At 42.0% G+C, this 18,829-nt stretch overlaps 1 protein-coding gene and 1 pseudogene across 1 annotated transcript; one reads left to right on the top strand and one right to left on the bottom strand.

Annotated features, from left to right (window-relative positions):
* Positions 1–2,871: 2,871 nt before the first annotated feature.
* LOC108072459 (kinesin-like protein subito) lies at positions 2,872–3,846 on the bottom strand (annotated as a pseudogene).
* Positions 3,847–3,857: 11 nt separating this feature from the next.
* LOC108072458 (kinesin-like protein subito) lies at positions 3,858–5,256 on the top strand. Its single transcript, XM_017163591.2, has 2 exons — positions 3,858–5,033; positions 5,092–5,256. The coding sequence occupies exons 1-2, from the start codon at positions 3,858–3,860 to the stop codon at positions 5,254–5,256; spliced, it is 1,341 nt and encodes a 446-aa protein (XP_017019080.2).
* Positions 5,257–18,829: the final 13,573 nt, after the last annotated feature.

Raw genomic sequence — 18,829 nt, forward strand, 5'->3', positions numbered from 1 at the left:
CTGCGTATCCCATGTCCGGGATCTTCTCCTGGCTTGATGCAATACCTACCGTGATGGCCAAGTCGGCCACCGCCACGTTAGGGGGTGTTGGAAGGTTAGTTAGGGCCTTCAGAATTCGTGCCCTGGCCGCGGGATTTCCCGCGGGTGGATATCCACTTTTGTGGCTGCCACCTGGAGTAGTAATGATATTTACTGACATTCCAATTTGGTGCATTGTTGCCCATGCTCGGCTGCATTTTATACCTTCTGCCAGGTGCTGTCACTGCCGGCCACTATGGCTCAGACGCAGACCAGGTAGCCGCCCATTATGGGACAGACGCTTCCCCGTGGCTAACCAGGTGGACCGTTTGAAAATATGTATGTGTCGTGTAGGCGAATGGTTCGTCCAGTTTCGAATTGTGCAAGTGTTAGTATTGTGTAACGTCTCGTCCTAGTAAAAGGGGCGGGAAGTTCAAACTAAAATTTTCTCTGTTACGTGTGTCAGTGGGCCGGGTCAAGAACCCACGCCCTCGAGGGCTAGCCGAGGCATGGCCCAAGCTCTACAATAGCTGGTTACACTAAGGCGCGTAATAATAAAATGAGGTGTTTACAATGTATGTATAGTTGTAATTTTGGGTAGTGCTCTTCTCGTCTTGGGTTCGGCGGTGGAACCTCGGGCTTGGATGTCCGGGTTCGGAATTTAATATTTCGGGTCGGAAAGCAGAAACTGCGATTTGGGGTTGGGGCCGTTTTTTTTTCGTTCTTTAAATTTAATTTTAAACTTTAGTTTTTTTTTTAACATCCCGCCTCTACGAGGACTAGATCTCATCTGCTTGCCCTCCCTTTTCTTTGGAGTCTGCTAGCAGAATTTACTTGTAGCTGCCCCTATTTTCTTCATACATAAAACAATTACCTTACGCCATCGCTTCCTTCCTCCTTCCCATAAAGAAAACCATTCCATGTTCGTCATTTCAACTTAGTTTAATTATAAATTTTGTTTAAAAATAAAGTTTGTTGTTTTTTTGGATTTTGACTCGCCTAACTCTCCTTTTTGTAATAATTTTGTTTTTGTTTTGAGTACGTTTAGCGAGCGTTGTTTTCTGCAAAAAAGAGGTCCGCAAAAATTCAAACGATTGGAGAAAAAAGAATACGGAACAAGTAGAGAAGTCTGATGTTGAAAGTAGTGAAGACAATTTCGGAGAGTCTGATATTTTTGAAAATATCGAAGACGATTGCGAGGTTCCCATTGATTCCGAGATAAATGAGGATTTTAACGTCCGCTTAGCGCAGTGTTTTTCAGCTAATAATATTGGGAGATGCGCAGCCAATGACCTTCTGTCACCTTTGTCCCAAAAAATTCCCTTTCTGCCAAAAGATGTTCGGACATTAAAGTCGACTCTTACAGAACTTTCTAAACAAGTTATGGCTCTTGTCGAGTACATACACTAGTGGTGTAAAAAACGCTCTAAACGATTTTTTGATTAATTTTAGCTGTTTTTCTAATAATACAAGATTAAATATCAATGCGGACGGCTTACCCCTCTTCAAAAGTTCACTCAAACAGACATGGCCAATTTTGATAATGTAATCATACAAAACCAGTAATGGTAGCGGGTATATATGTAGGCAATTCTAAGCCCCAAGACCCAAATATTTATCTGGAAGAATTTTTCAGAGAGTTGCGTGATTTAATTCAAACCGGCATGACATTTAAAGACAGACACCTTTCAATTTCAGTAAGACCATTTACATGTGATGCGCCAGCCCGAGCGTTTACTTTGGGTGTGAAACACCACTCAGGTAATTATTCCTGTAACCAGTGCCTTCAGAAAGGCGAACGTTTTCAAAGACGCAACTGTCCGAGAACCTTCCTCGAACAGATCATAGCTTCAGAAACCGATTGCAGCCGGAACAGCATCATTTGATCACATTTAATTTAATCTAACAATTTTGTATTTTTACAGAAATTATGAACTTGTTGGGGCGTCTTTCGACAAAGGTTACTTCATTAAGCCTCTATTAAGGCAAAGGTGTGCGGGGAGGCTCATAAGCCAAAATGTATTATGCCGCAGAACGCCATTAAAACTCTAGAGGACCTAAAGAGTTTTGAGCGCACCCTCAACAATTCCAACATTTTATTAATTATTATTTACTTATAATAATTAATTACCACCGCTTTTATGAACAAATTCACGTCGAAAGACGCTGACTTCGACAGAAACAAAAGCCAGAACGTTATAGTTCTTACCAGAGAAAATGTGGCGGGTGGGATATAAACACCAAACTTGATGCAATTAAATATAAATTACTCATTTCCGAAGAAGTAATATTTAATCTGATTCGGTTCAATTATTATCTTCATCAATAACTGTAAAGGTAAAACAAATACACAAATTAAATAAATACCCGTTTTGCATACATTTCCCAAAATCTAGGAGTCGTAATATATAACAAAACCAAGTGTATGCATTATAAGTACATACATTATATGTACATATTGCCTATTGCCTCCGTTTGGACCGGGCGCGTCGGAGGCTTGCGCAGCCGCGTGGTGCGAGACACCGGAGCCGTGATAGTCAGGCAAATGCACTGGTCGCGTGTTGAGCTGGACGGTTGCAAGTGACTTCACAGGGTAGTGAGACATTAGGTGCCTAACAATTTCGAAAAAAAAAGCGACATACGATACTTTCGCGGAAATGCGTCGATATGGAGACGATGAGCACACATGTGAGGGCATTTTAATCGTTGTATACTAAGGCGCGTAATTTGAATTTAAATAACTGAAATCGTCGGAATTCCAGAAATTTACAGTAATAACGTAATATATTCCACGCGTATATACCACCTTTGTTACAAAAAATTTGTCTATGACAAAAAAGTTCGATTTTCGTTTTAAATTTTGCCGCCCCCAAAAATTTGCCACCCTGTGCCTAAGCACCGAGAGCACTTAGTGTAAATCCGGCCCTGCTCCCTGCCACTATTGGAATTTTTTAGTTCTTCAATCTCATCCTTGAGGTCTTCGATTTGCTCCTCATAGCGACGCTTTTGAGCAGAGAGCTGTGAACGATCGGCTATTAGTATTTAGGAATATTTAAAACAAAGAAAATCGCCTTACCTTAAAGTCTGCTTCCCTTCCTGCAATCAGCAGCTTCTTCTCGCACTCATCCTCGTGCTGTTTCTTGTTGTTTTGGATTATCTCCTGGTAAATTTCGGTCAGTTCCTTGCGCAGCTTCTCTTCCAGCAACTGCATTTGCAGCTCATGATCGTGCTTAAGCCGCTCAACCTCCAGTCGCAGGTAAACAATCTCATCCTCCAGCTCCTTGGCATACTCATTACCTCCCTCATCAGCTGCCATTTTCGAAAACTCAATGAAGCCAGCATAGCTAATTCGATGCTGCTTGATCACAGGCTCCTTGAACACTATATTCTTTGCAATAGAGGCAAAGTTTAGAACATTCAGATTCTCCTCGTAGTATTTGTCCACGGGAGTGACCGTGACGATCATGGCCATCTTCTCCTTGCCCGCCAGCGCCGCCAGCAGCAGCATCGTTAGCTTGGAGTCCCGATACGGTATGACATCAGCGTTCTTCTTTTTCTGGGCTGTGCTGGCCGCATTCAGGCAACGGCCCAGGACCATCAGTGAAGTGTTAATGTTCTTGGCCTCCTTGAGCCGCAAGCCAGTGGTGCCAGTGTTGTTCACCCGCTCGGAGCCCGCCAGGTGATGCCCGATCGGTTATACTTTAGTATGTCTATGGTAAAGACCCAATGCGATCGGCTGGAGTTGGCGTTTACTGAGGTGGCGGCGTATGTGGAACGCTGCTGACTCAATCGCAGCAATTTCAAGGCTTCCTCGCTGCTTTGAGCCATTACTAAATCAAATGAATTCCCCAGGCGATGATGTGAGCGCTGGCATCATTCCCCGTGCTTTGGAGAACATTTTCACCATCTGCAAGGACACGGTGTATTACTCGCCCAAGTTAAAGCTGATCAATGGCTGCATTGTCTTTCTGCAGGACGACGCCTCCCTCAAGGAGTTGCAAATCCGCAAGAAGCTGCTGGATCTGTGTCCTGACATGGGCGCTTCTTATCAGCGCCTAAGTCAGATGATCAACGAAGATCACACGTTCGAAACGAAGGCAAACAGCGACGAGTCTGTCCTGATTTGGGTGTCATTTGTGGAAATCTACAATGAACTGGTGCACGACCTTTTGGCCATTCCACCGAAGCAGACAAAGATGGCCGAGGGGCCGCGAACGAACCTGAAGATCGTGTACAATAAGGGTCATGTGTTTGTCAAGGGGCTGACCAGTGTCTTCGTTAAAAGCAGCGAGGAAGCCTTGAAATTGCTGCGATTGGGTCAGCAGCGTTCCACATACGCCGTCTTTACCGTAGACTTACTAAAGTATAACCGATCGGGCATCACCACACAGAGCTCGTACAAGTTGTGCGACCTGGCGGGCTCCGAGCGGGTGAACAAAACTGGCACCACTGGCTTGCGGCTCAAGGAGGCCAAGAACATTAACACTTCACTGATGGTCCTGGGCCGTTGCCTGAATGCGGCCAGCACAGCCCAGAAAAAGAAGAACGCTGATGTCATACCGTATCGGGACTCCAAGCTAACGATGCTGCTGCAGGCGGCGCTGGCGGGCAAGGAGAAGATGGCCATGATCGTCACGGTCACTCCCGTGGACAAATACTACGAGGAGAATCTGAATGCTCTAAACTTTGCCTCTATTGCAAAGAATATTGTGTTCAAGGAGCCTGTGATCAAGCAGCATCGAATTAGCTATGCTGGCTTCATTGAGTTTTCGAAAATGGCAGCTGATGAGGGAGGTAATGAGTATGCCAAGGAGCTGGAGGATGAGATTGTTTACCTGCGACTGGAGGTTGAGCGGCTTAAGCACGATCATGAGCTGCAAATGCAGTTGCTGGAAGAGAAGCTGCGCAAGGAACTGACCGAAATTTACCAGGAGATAATCCAAAACAACAAGAAACAGCACGAGGATGAGTGCGAGAAGAAGCTGCTGATTGCAGGAAGGGAAGCAGACTTTAAGGTAAGGCGATTTTCTTTGTTTTAAATATTCCTAAATACTAATAGCCGATCGTTCACAGCTCTCTGCTCAAAAGCGTCGCTATGAGGAGCAAATCGAAGACCTCAAGGATGAGATTGAAGAACTAAAAAATTCCAATAGTGGCAGGGAGCAGGGCCGGATTTACACTAAGTGCTCTCGGTGCTTAGGCACAGGGTGGCAAATTTTTGGGGGCGGCAAAATTTAAAACGAAAATCGAACTTTTTTGTCATAGACAAATTTTTTGTAACAAAGGTGGTATATACGCGTGGAATATATTACGTTATTACTGTAAATTTCTGGAATTCCGACGATTTCAGTTATTTAAATTCAAATTACGCGCCTTAGTATACAACGATTAAAATGCCCTCACATGTGTGCTCATCGTCTCCATATCGACGCATTTCCGCGAAAGTATCGTATGTCGCTTTCTTTTCGAAATTGAGATTTTAATGCAAAATTGTTAGGCACCTAATGTCTCACTACCCTGTGAAGTCACTTGCAACCGTCCAGCTCAACACGCGACCAGTGCATTTGCCTGACTATCACGGCTCCGGTGTCTCGCACCACGCGGCTGCGCAAGCCTCCGACGCGCCCGGTTCAAACGGAGGCAATAGGAGGCGCGCCGCTTGCACTGCTAACGCTTGCCACATTTTTTTGCGCGTCCACAAACCCATCACTGTATTTAATATCGACCGTAAATCACCAAATCAGAATGTCCCACTTCTGATGTCGGAGATAACCGTTTTTTAGTTTAACCGTAGTCGAGCTAGCCAGTTCTGTTCGCCTGCGCAGTCAAATCGTATCTGTCATCACGCCACTTTTCCTGTGGCCCTTTCACCTTTTCTTACTTTTCAGACGTCAATCTTAGACAATCTCAAGCTGTCTCTCTCACTCTCTCCTATTGTTGCGACAGACGAACATACCTCACTCAGTAACAGACAGTCTTCTGTCCTTGTCCTGTTACCGACTCACCTGTCATTGCGCCTGCGCGCCAGCGCGCCAGCGACACCTACAGGGCTACCAATACCTGAGCATGACGAATACCTCTGTTGCCATAGCAACAAGCATTCCAAATTTGCACTTAGCAACCAACTCGCCGACATATGTATGTAAATTAGTAAATATTATTTCTCAACTGTGTATTGCCGACGGCAATAGAGATTCCTCAGACGGTCCCTCGCAGTTGCAGATATAGATCGGGAGCGGGTGATAATATTCGCCGCTCTGTTGCAGGCCGGTTGGCCTAAGGCTTCTCCAAGGTAAGTTACAGCAGATGACCCACAGGGCGCAGGGGACGTGTCCGCTGCGATGGTCACTAGCCGGTTGGCTGATGAATCTCCCAAACAAGTGATGAAGATTACGGTGGAAGGGGGACTACCCTTCTTTAACTACTGGCCTAGAGACTCAGAAAGTTTTCAAATGATAAATCTTTAACGACGGTAGTCGGAGTATGATAAATCGAGCAGCAGCTCTTTATTGTATGAATATAAAATCAGAACTGAACTTAAAAGCTAACAAAAGTGAATATCATAGCGGCCACTCCAATGGGCAGTGCTTGCCGGCTATGCATGAGCTTCCGGCCAGACGCTGTGTCAGCAGTTTGGCCGGAGCGAGCTTTCAGGCGGACGGTTATTGCCGTTGCCCAGCTGAGTTAGTTAACTACTCCCCCCTCAGGAACAAGGCCTCCCTCGGCCGACCCTATTTGGGCAATCATCTCTGTTATCTGGGCCGCAGATCTCCTGGCCTGGATGACTCGCCGATAGGTCAAGCCGACGCAGATCAACGCGCAGCATATGGCTCCTGCCACTAGTATTATCTGATGTGAACGATAGTCGTTGATATCCTCCCCAAATCTCTTAATATGCTCCAGGTTACGCTCCTTCAAGCGGTGAAGGTAAGGAAGACTGAGGATGTTGTGCTCCATCGTTATATTCAAGGAGGGCGAGCTGGCTACTCCTGGGACCCTTTTCTGGGCGTTGTCGTGGTTGACATAACGGGTTTCATTTACCGTGGCACTCTCAGTAAAGGTAATGAGATGCGTGCCCCGTATGTGGACGTACATAGGTGCCATTGTCCACACTTATACGTGCCGGACGATCATTAACAATTATGATGCCTTCATCTACGCGAGTGACTGGGTGTAGATCGCTGTGCTGGATGTCACAGTGCGCTATGCCTCCAGCATGGAGCTCTTGTGCGGACGACCTTCTTAGCGCCAGCTGGCAAAATGTGGCCCCAGGTGTTGTGGAGCAATTGTTGACCGTATGGAGTTGTCCATTGCAATCTGCTATGATTTTGTCCTCCAGCCTGAGCATCGTGTCACGATGGGACACGGGAAAGATGGGGATTTTAATGCATGACGATTTGATAATAGGGAATTTAATAACAAAATGCAAAAGGTTAACGGACTGTAATATCTTAACGGAAGCAACGGACAATAAGTCTTTGACGGGGGTGTGTGTGGGCTCTTCTATCCATATATCTTCTAGGTCTGCATGATCTAGTATACTAGGGCTAACGATTTTGGCTTTAGCAAGAGCTATTGCTAGTAATAAGTTCTGCAGCTCCATACTAATCATTCTATTTCGGGATAATAGCATCTCATAAAGATGCCCCGAGTCGATTTGGACTCCCTTGGCCGACCTCAGAAGTTGGTTGACGGTGTTAGTGATATTATTAATCTGATCCTGTATTTTATTATTTATATTTATCTGCCTATTGTTTGCATTTATTAATTGAAATTCATTAAGTTTAATTTTTTTTAAATCCTCTGCATCAGGCGTTCCCGCCACTACCTTTAATGCTGCCCCTAGGAAATCTAAGCTCCTAGCTACCCTATGATGGATGCTCAACGAATCGCGCAGGTCACGCAGATGTGTAGTATGCACACATATTGAATACGCACTGTACCCAGAGTACTTAAGGAGTGCGCACTGTAATACAATGTTGCAGTGTTTATACAAATCAAAGTCCCGGTCATAAACCATAAGTGGCCGAAATATGAACCGATCGCTAAGGCTTAGCCTGCACTCAGAAAGTGCTAGTGTCGGCATATTTACATCGAATGGACTACACGCGCATACCCCCTCGCGCCTCCACTCGTGAGCGCATAGCCAATGTACATAAGTACATTTCCTTATACATAAGAATACTTATACATAACCGTCTCTCTGCCGCCGCCTGTGAGCAGCGCAGCTACGAGACCTAGCTTATATTATAACTTAAGGAATACTGTAAGATCACTAACTCTTGGAGCCTTGGAGCGGCATCATAGCTGCACCTATCAACCAACTGCTTAAACCCTGGAGCGGCACCATGGCCGCACCAAGACAAAAATCTATATAAAGAAACACAAATAAAAATCATACAATAATATCAAACTGAACTCCAGGACTTATCCTTGGGAGGAATAGTGGTTGGCAGTATAAACATATTTCATGGCGACCAGTGCCAGTGATTAAAGAACCTGCAAAAAGAAATAAAAGTGAAAGTGTACTAACAGAAAATAACAATGTCCTACCCTAAGCCCCAAGGGGTTAAAAGGAGCAACTTCCCCGCATTCTTGGAATGGGATGCGTTTGAAGTAATGTTCGGGATTATCGACAGAGGTGTTACAGACAGTGAAGACATCGCAATGGAAGTGAAAGCTTATTTTAACACCCACCATGGAGGAAATTGGCAGTGCATAGCGGGAAGAAATCTCGGAGCAGCAGTCGACGCCGCCCATGAAGAATTCATTCATTATTACTACGATATGGAAGTTGTGCTTTACCGACCTAAAGACAGCGCTACTCAGCAATAGAGCGTGATGAAAAGGGCTGGCGTGAAAAATCGCATGAAAAAGAGAATAGCCCAGTTAAAGTGGCTTTTATACACCAACGAGCCACCACCGCCGTGGGCTACAGCCCAGAAACTGCAAGAAGAACTAGATTTCCTAAAAACGGAAGTGAAAAAGCCGGCACCAAAAAGCCCAGCCACAACTCGCATCGCCAATAAACATATAAAAACGACACACAGCGACATAACCAAACCTCCACTTCCGAGGCCAAACCCGGCAAAACCACAAGCCTGCCCGGCCGACTGCCCCGGACCCCTCTTCTCTGCGGCATGCAAATATACATGCACGAGGCTGAATAATTAACCTGTGCGAAGACCAGCACCGGTACCGCCTGAGCCCATAGGCCCAGGACATCAGCAGCTGAAATACCAACCTGTGCGAAGACCAGCACCGGTACCGCCTGAGCCCATAGGCCCAGGACATCAGCAGCTGATAACACACGTGTGAGTGGCAGGCCGCCTCTTACACCTACGAGCGAGCGTCAGCGAAGCCAGGCCGGCGACGACCAGCTGACGCGACGCCACTGGATCTCGGGCAGCAGAAAAATATCATTTGCACTGCGTTGCATAATTTTTTGCGAGTGTACTGCGATGCACCTTTTTTTTACCCCCACCTTGTAAAATTGAGCGGAACCTTTTCTGTCCGATTAGTAGTGTAGCCTGTAAGGCTATGCGAAATATTAGGTAGGAATTTTGTAAAACCAGATGCGCGATAACGCGATTAACAAATTCCCAATAGAACCACACACTAATAGAATCAGTAAAATTTTTATAGACATCCAAAATAACACTGTGTATAAACCCAAAGTATCTGAAACAACAACAAAAATGACGCTTGACATCAAAACAGTGGATTCCACTGCCAATGTTATAAACAAAGTAGAGTCGAGCAACATCAATTTATACTGGGTACATATACTCCTGATAATCATTGTTGTTATTATGTGCGCTAGTTTCTTTTACCAAGTGTACAAGTTGCATAATAAATGCCTGAAAAAGAAGTATATGAGCCGAGGAAATGACCTCGATAAAATCTAACTAGAAAGCATAAAATAACAGCTATGATTAAACCCCACATATTAAAAAAAAAAAAAATGTGTTTTTTCAATAAACCACACAACAACACAAACACTTCAATTCTTTTCAATGGCTAAATGGACTGGAACACAATCTACAAAGACTTAGCAGACATAAAAACGAATTTTGACAAATCCTATAAATCTTTAGGCCAGAATAGACCAATCCAGAGTAATACACTTAGGAAACATGTCTGGATATTGGTAGAGTGCTTTAACGCAGCACGATTACTGATATATGAGCATAGAGATAGGTTAACTCAGGATCATTGGACCCAAGTATCTAAACTTCTGATACGCCTCCGATCTCGTTTATTAACTGTTAAACGGAAATTCGGTTTGGAGATATTGGTACCAACAATATTAACCATACCAATAGCAGCTCCCGCTGTAGCTGATACTGAATCGTCAGAGCTAGACGAAGAAGATCCTGAGGAACCACCTGAAGCAAGTCTGAAAATAGAGGAAGAAGATTTAAATAATCTTACTATTCCGGCAACCTACACCGATCTTGAATCAGAAGATTCAGACACTTCAGGCAACACAGAGGAAGATCAACTAAACAGTACAATAACCATGGCCGACGAAACGATTGCCCAAAGGGCATACATTAAAGAAATTTCGAGTGCCATACCCGAATTCAACGGCCAAAAATTACATCTACAACGATTTGTAACGGCCTTGAAGTTAGTTAACCTAACGAAGGGAACATTCGAACACATAGCTGTAGAAGTGATTAAATCCAAAATTGTTGGATCAACACTATACAGAGTACAGGACGAAACTACCATAAATGCAATAATAAAGAAATTGCAGGACACAGTAGTCGGCGAAACATCCGATGTACTAAAGGCCAAAATGGCCAAGACTGTCCAGAAAGGCAAAACTGCCGAGAAATTTACTACCGACATAGACAACTTACGGAAGCTCTTAGAAGCTTCGTATATCGATGAGGGCCTCTCAGCCGAACACGCTGATAAATTCAGCACAAAGGAAGCCATCTCCACAATGGTCAAAAATTGTGAGCATGGCCGACTTAAAACAATATTGGAAGCTGGCAACTTCACGACAATGAATGAAGCCGTCACTAAGTACATACAATGTAGTACTGAAATGACAGGTAATGCCAACACCATATTGTATGCGCAAAGAGGTAACTATCGCGGTAACAATTACAGAAATAATTATCGCGGTAGGGGTAATAGCCGAGGTAACTACCGAAATAACGGCTATAACCAATACTACCAAAATAATCAAAATAACCAAAACAATGGTTATAACCGCAACAATAACAACAACTATAGAGGAAACAACCGTGGCGGAAACAACCGCAACGGAAACAACAACGGGTCAAACCGTAACAATCAGAACAATGTCCGATTGGCCCAAACCAATTCGGAAAACCAGACAAACCCTTCAGATATTTAGAGCAAACAACTAGCTCTATAAAAACCGTCAACCTGAATCTAAGCATTTTTATAAAAATAAAAAATGAAAGCACACGCAAAAGTTATACTCTGTTACTTGATACTGGTGCAGACATATCTATATTAAAAGATAATATAGATAAATTTGAGATAATCAATGATAAAGTACACACCGAAATATCGGGAATAGGCGAAGGAACAATATCTTCAACAGGCTTAGCCAGTGTAGAACTCACTAATGGCAAATATATCATTCCACACGACTTCTATTTAGTCGATCAAAGTTTCCCAATACCTAGTGATGGCATACTAGGAATTGATTTCATAAAACAATACAATTGCCAACTAAATTTCACCCAAAGAGGCGACTCACTAATTCTTCGTCCAGATAACTTAAATTGTCCAATTGAATTGCAAATACTTCACTCTTGTGAAAGTAATGCCACAGTGCTCCCCGCACGTTCCGAAGTTGTCCGAGAAATACAAATTCCCTCAGCAAAAAATCAAATTCTGATATTAAATCAGGAAATTGATGAAGGAATTTATATCGCAAACACGATATCCGACCACAATAATACTTTTGTCCGTATAATAAATACAACGAATGCCACAAAAATTGTAAGCTTAAATAATATTAAATATGAAACTTTGAATAATTATGATATAATAAAAGAAAATAACGAAGGAAGAGATGAATTCGTTATGAGTAAATTAACCAAAAACTTCCCGCCTTTATTCAAATCTCAATTAAAAGATCTATGCACCAGATACACAGACATATTCGGACTCGAAACCGAATCTATAACAACAAATAACTTTTACAAACAAAAGCTTAGACTAAAGGATGACGAGCCCGTATATATAAAAAATTACAGAAGTCCGCACAGCCAAGTGCAAGAAATTCAAGCCCAAGTACAAAAGCTGATAGACGACAAGATAGTCGAACCATCAGTCTCCCCTTACAATAACCCACTCTTATTAGTTCCAAAGAAGTCCCTCCCGGACTCTGACAAGAAGAAATGGCGATTAGTAATTGACTATCGTCAAATCAATAAAAAACTATTGTCAGATAAATTCCCTTTACCTAGAATTGATGACATTCTAGATCAGCTAGGTAGAGCTAAATATTTTTCATGCCTAGACTTAATGTCTGGTTTCCACCAAATTGAACTTGAAAAAAGTTCCAGGGATATAACGTCATTTTCAACGAGCAATGGCTCGTATCGCTTCACGCGATTACCATTTGGCTTGAAAATAGCCCCAAATTCATTCCAGAGAATGATGACTATTGCTTTCTCGGGATTAGAACCGTCACAAGCATTTCTTTATATGGATGACTTAATAGCCATAGGATGTTCCGAAGAACACATGCTTAAGAACCTAACTGATGTTTTTGAGACATGTAGGAAACACAACCTAAAGTTACATCCTGAAAAATGTTCATTTTTCATGCATGAAGTCACATTTTTGGGACATAAATGCACTGATAAAGGAATCTTGCCTGATGACAAAAAATATGACGTAATAAAAAACTATCCAGTCCCGCATGACGCGGACAGCGCTAGACGATTCGTTGCATTTTGCAATTACTATAGGCGCTTTATAAAAAATTTTGCCGATTATTCTCGTCACATAACTAGGTTATGCAAGAAAGATGTAAAATTCGAATGGTCATCGGAATGCCAGAATGCCTTCGATCATCTTAAAACGGCACTTATAAATCCAACCTTGTTACAATATCCAGATTTCACAAAAGAATTTTGCATAATAACTGATGCAAGTAAACAAGCGTGTGGAGCGGTTTTAACTCAAAACCATAATGGACTCCAACTTCCAATTGCATACGCATCAAGATCCTTTACTAAAGGAGAAAGTAACAAGAGTACTACTGAGCAGGAATTAGCTGCTATTCATTGGGCTATAAAACATTTTCGACCATATATTTATGGCAATCATTTCACAATCAAGACGGATCATAGACCATTAACCTATTTGTTTTCAATGGTAAATCCAAGTTCAAAATTGACACGTATGAGGCTTGAATTAGAGGAATTCGATTTTACGGTAGAATACCTGAAGGGCAAATATAATTACGTAGCTGATGCGTTATCAAGAATAACCATCCAAGAACTACAAAATATAACTGGATCCATAAATAAAGTCACTACACGATTTCAAAGTAGACAAAAATTCCGCGCGGAACATCAAGAAAAAGAATTGCCAACGCAATCTCTGAGTAAAGCTTCTAAGCCCAACGTTTACGACGTCATAAACAATGACGAAGTACGTAAAGTAGTGACCTTGCATATAAAAGATATGTTGTGTTTATTTAAACATGGCAAGAAAATTATTGCAAGATATGAAGTTAGCGATCTATATACTAATGGAGTTATCGACTTAGGTCAATTTTTCCAAAGGCTTGAAATGCAAGCCGGTATACATAGTATCAGCCAACTCAAAGTGGCACCGTGGGAAAATATCTTTGATACAATATCAATAGATAATTTCAAATTAATGGGCAATAAAATACTGAAAACATTAAGAGTAGCGCTACTCAACCCGGTGACCCTAGTATCAAAAGATACAGAGAAAGAAGCTATTTTGTCTACACTACATGATGATCCAATACAAGGAGGTCACACAGGCATTACAAAAACCTTGGCCAAGGTCCAGAGACACTACTACTGGAAAAATATGTCCAACGACATAAAAGAGTACATAAGGAAATGTCCAAAATGCCAAAAAGCTAAAATAACTAAGCATACAAAGACCCCTTTTACAATTACTGACACACCAACACATGCATTTGACAGAGTAATAGTGGATACCATCGGACCACTACCAAAATCGGAAAATGGAAACGAGTATGCAGTCACTTTAATATGTGATCTAACTAATCATAGATGATTTGTGCAAATATATGAATATCAATAATATAACATCAACAGCACACCACCACCAGACCGTTGGAACAATAGAAAGAAGTCACAGAACTTTCAATGAGTACATACGATCTTACATATCGGTTGATAAAACTGATTGGGACGTATGGCTTCAATATTTTGTCTTCTGTTTCAACACGACCCCCTCTATGGCACATACATATTGTCCATATGAGTTAGTGTTCGGTAAAACAAGTAATTTACCGAAACACTTCAATAGCATAGATAGTGTAGAACCACTTTATAATATAGATGACTATGCTAAGGAATCTAAATATAGATTAGAACTAGCTTATAAAAGAGCTAGGGTAATGCTAGAATCGAATAAGAATAGGAATAAATTATTGTACGACCATAGGGTTAATGATATAGATATATCAGTAGGCGACCAGGTTTTGTTAAAAAACGAAACAGGTCATAAGCTAGACGTTAAATACACCGGTCCTTACGTAGTAACGGAAATAGGTGATAGGGATAATATAGTAATAGCCAACGATAAACGTAAGACTCAAACAGTTCATAAGGATAGGTTAAAAATTTTTATTTCATAATTCGCATTTAGCCATTGTAGTATGCACACATATTGAATACGCACTGTACCCAGAGTACTTAAAGAGTGCGCACTGTAATACAATGTTGCAGTGTTTATACAAATCAAAGTCCCGGTCATAAACCATAAGTGGCCGAAATATGAACCGATCGCTAAGGCATAGCCTGCACTCAGAAAGTGCTAGTGTCGGCATATTTACATCGAACGGACTACACGCGCATACCCCCTCGCGCCTCCACTCGTGAGCGCATAGCTAAAGTATATAAGTACATTTACTTATACATAAGAATACTTATACATAACCGTCTCTCTGCCGCCGCCTGTGAGCAGCGCAGCTACGAGACCTAGCTTATATTATAACTTAAGGAATATTGTAAGATCACTAACTCTTGGAGCCTTGGAGCGGCATCACAGCTGCACCTAAAAACCAACTGTTGAACCCTGGAGCGGCACCATGGCCGCACCAAGATAAAAACCAAAAATACAAAGTCCTAATAAAATCGTTCAAATAATTTAAAACTAAAACTCCTGGACTTATCCTTGGGAGGATTTGTGGTCGGCGGAACAAACTTATTTCATGGCGACCGTTGCCAGTGAATGAGAAACCTGCAACAAGAAAAAAGTGAAAAGTGAAAGTGCACTAAATAATAATGTCCTACCCTAAGCCCCAAGGGGTTAAAAAGGGTAATTTCCCCGCATTCTTGGAATGGGATGCGTTTGAGGTACTATTCGGCATCATCGACAGAGGTGTTACGGACACTGAAGACATCGCATTGGAAGTGAGAGCTTACTTTAACACACACCACGGGGGAAATTGGCAGTGCATCGCGGGAAGAAATCTCGGAACAGCAGTCGACTCTGCACACGAGGAATTTATTCATTATTTCTACGACATGGAAGTCGTGCTATACCGACCTAAAACAAGTGATAATCAACAATAGTGCGTTATGAAAAGGGCTGGCGTGAAAAATCGCATGAAGAAAAGAATAGCCCAGTTAAAGTGGCTTTTGTATACCAACGAGCCACCACCGCCGTGGGCTGCAGCGCAAAAATTACAAGCTGAATTGGACTTCCTAAAAATCGAAGTAAAGAAACCAACAACAAAAAGCACCACGACTCCTAACACCGCCGACCAACGAGTAAAAACAACATACGCAGCAAAAACAGTGCCACCACTACCTAAACAAAATCCGCAAAAATCGCAGAAGTGCCCGAATGACTGCCCCGGACCCCTATACTCGGTTACATGTGAATATACGTGCATGAACCAGAAAACCTGTGCGAAGACCAGCACCGGTATCGCCTGAGCTCATAGGCCCTGGACAGCAGCAGCCGATAGCACAAGTGTGAGGGGCAGGCCGCCTCTTACACCTTCGAGGGAGCGTCAGCGAAGCCAGACCGGCGACGACCAGCTGACGCGGACAACATTGGACTCCGGAGAAGCAGAATATACAAAACTTTGCACTGCGTTGCATATTTTTTTGCGAGTGTACTGCGATGCACCTTTTTTTTACACCCACCTTGTAAAATTGAGCGGAGTCCTATCTGCCCGATTAGCAGCGTAGCCTGTAAAGCTATGCGACCAAGTAGGCAGGAATACTGTTAAAATTTTATGCGAAGCAACGCTATAAGTAAATACTCGACAGAAGAGTTCAATAACATAAACAATATAGAATTTGAAACAAAACCCATAAAAATGACACTTGATATAAAAACAGTGGACTCCACTGCTAACGTAATCAACAAAGTAGAGTCCAGTAACATAGACTTATACTGGGTCCATATCCTATTAATAATCATTGTTGTTATCATGTGTGCCAATTTTTTCTATAAAATTTACAAATTGCACAGCAGATGCCTAAAGAAGAAATACATAAGCCGGGGAAATGACCTGGACAAAATTTGAGAAACAAAAAAAGGCCACTAACAACAGTGATTAAACAAAATGTTTAATAATTAAAATTTGAATGAAATACTAAAAATAAATACAAATACCAACACAAACACCTCATACATTTCAATGGCTAAGTCAAAGGTATGGATTGGAATGCAATTTATAACGAGTTAGCAGACATAAAAACAAATTTTGATAAATCGTACAAGTCCCTAGCTCAGAATAGACCAATCCAGAAGAACACTGTTAGGAAACACGTCGAAATATTGGTAGAGTGTTTTAACGAAGCACGTATACTAATATATGAGCATAAAGATAGGTTGACTCAAGATCATTGGACACAAGTATCTAAACTTCTGATACGCCTCCGATCGAATCTATTATTTGTTAAACAGAAATTCGGTTTGGAAATATCGGTACCAACCGTATTAACCATACCAATAGCAGTCTCCACTGCGCCTGACCCCGAATCGACAGAAACAGACGAGGAAGAGTCAGAAGAGCCACCTGAAGTAAGTCCGAAAATAGAAGAAGAAGATTTAAACAATCTCACTATTCCGGCAGTATACACTGATCTGGATTCAACGGATTCAGATACTTCAGAGAGCTCGCAAAATAACAAACTAAACAGTACAATCACCATGGCCGACGAAACGATTGCCCAAAGGGCATACATTAAAGAAATTTCGAGTGCCATACCCGAATTCAACGGCCAAAAATTACATCTGCAAAGATTTGTAACGGCCTTGAAGTTAGTTAATCTAACGAAGGGTACATTTGAACATATAGCTGTAGAAGTTATTAAGTCCAAAATTGTAGGATCTACTCTTTATAAAGTTCAAGATGAAACAACCATAAACGACATAATCAGAAAACTTCAGGACACAGTAGTCGGCGAAACATCCGACGTAATAAAGGCCAAAATGGCCAAGACTGTCCAGAAAGGCAAAACAGCCGAAAAATTTACTACCGATATTGACAATTTACGGAAGCTCCTCGAAGCTTCGTATATCGACGAAGGCCTCTCAGCCGAACACGCTGATAAATTCAGCACGAAGGAAGCCATCTCCACAATGGTCAAAAATTGTGAGCATGGCCGACTGAAGACAATATTGGAAGCTGGCAACTTCACAACAATGAATGAAGCCGTCACTAAGTACATACAATGTAGTACTGAAATGACGGGAAATGCCAATACCATATTGTATGCGCAAAGAGGTAACAACTATCGCGGTAATAATTATAGAAATAATTATCGCGGTAGAGGTAATAGCCGAGGTTACTACCGAAATAATGGCTATAACCAAAACAACCAGAATAACGGTCATAACCGCAGCTATAATAATAATAATAACAATAATTATTATAGAGGAAACAACCGTGGCGGAAACAACCGCAGCGGAAACAACAGCGGATCAAACCAAAATAACCGTAACAACCAGAACAATGTCCGATTGGCTCAAACCAATTCGGAAAACCAGCCAAACCCTTCAGATATCTAGAGCAAACAACTAGCTCTATCAAAACCGTCAACCTTAATCTAAGCATTTTCATAAAAATAAAAAACGAAAGCACACGCAAAAGTTATACTCTGTTACTTGATACTGGTGCAGACATATCTATATTAAAAGATAATATAGATAAATTTGAGATAATCAATGATAAAGTACAAACCGAAATATCGGGAATAGGCGAAGGAACCATATTTTCAACTGGCTTAGCCAGTGTAGAACTCACTAATGGCAAATATATCATCCCACACGACTTTTACTTAGTCGACCAAAGTTTCCCAATACCTTGCGATGGCATACTAGGTATTGACTTCATAAAACAATACAATTGCCAACTAGATTTCACACAAAGAGGCGACTCACTAATTCTTCGTCCAGATAACTTAAATTGTTCAATTGAATTGCAAATACTTCACTCTTGTGAAAGTAATGCCACAGTGCTCCCCGCACGTTCCGAAGTTGTCCGAGAAATACGAATTCCCTCAGCAGAAAATCAAATTCTGATATTAAATCAAGAAATTGAAGAAGGAATTTATATCGC

This window comes from Drosophila kikkawai, chromosome X (assembly GCF_030179895.1).
Source record: "Drosophila kikkawai strain 14028-0561.14 chromosome X, DkikHiC1v2, whole genome shotgun sequence".
Taxonomy (NCBI): Eukaryota; Metazoa; Arthropoda; class Insecta; order Diptera; family Drosophilidae; genus Drosophila; species Drosophila kikkawai.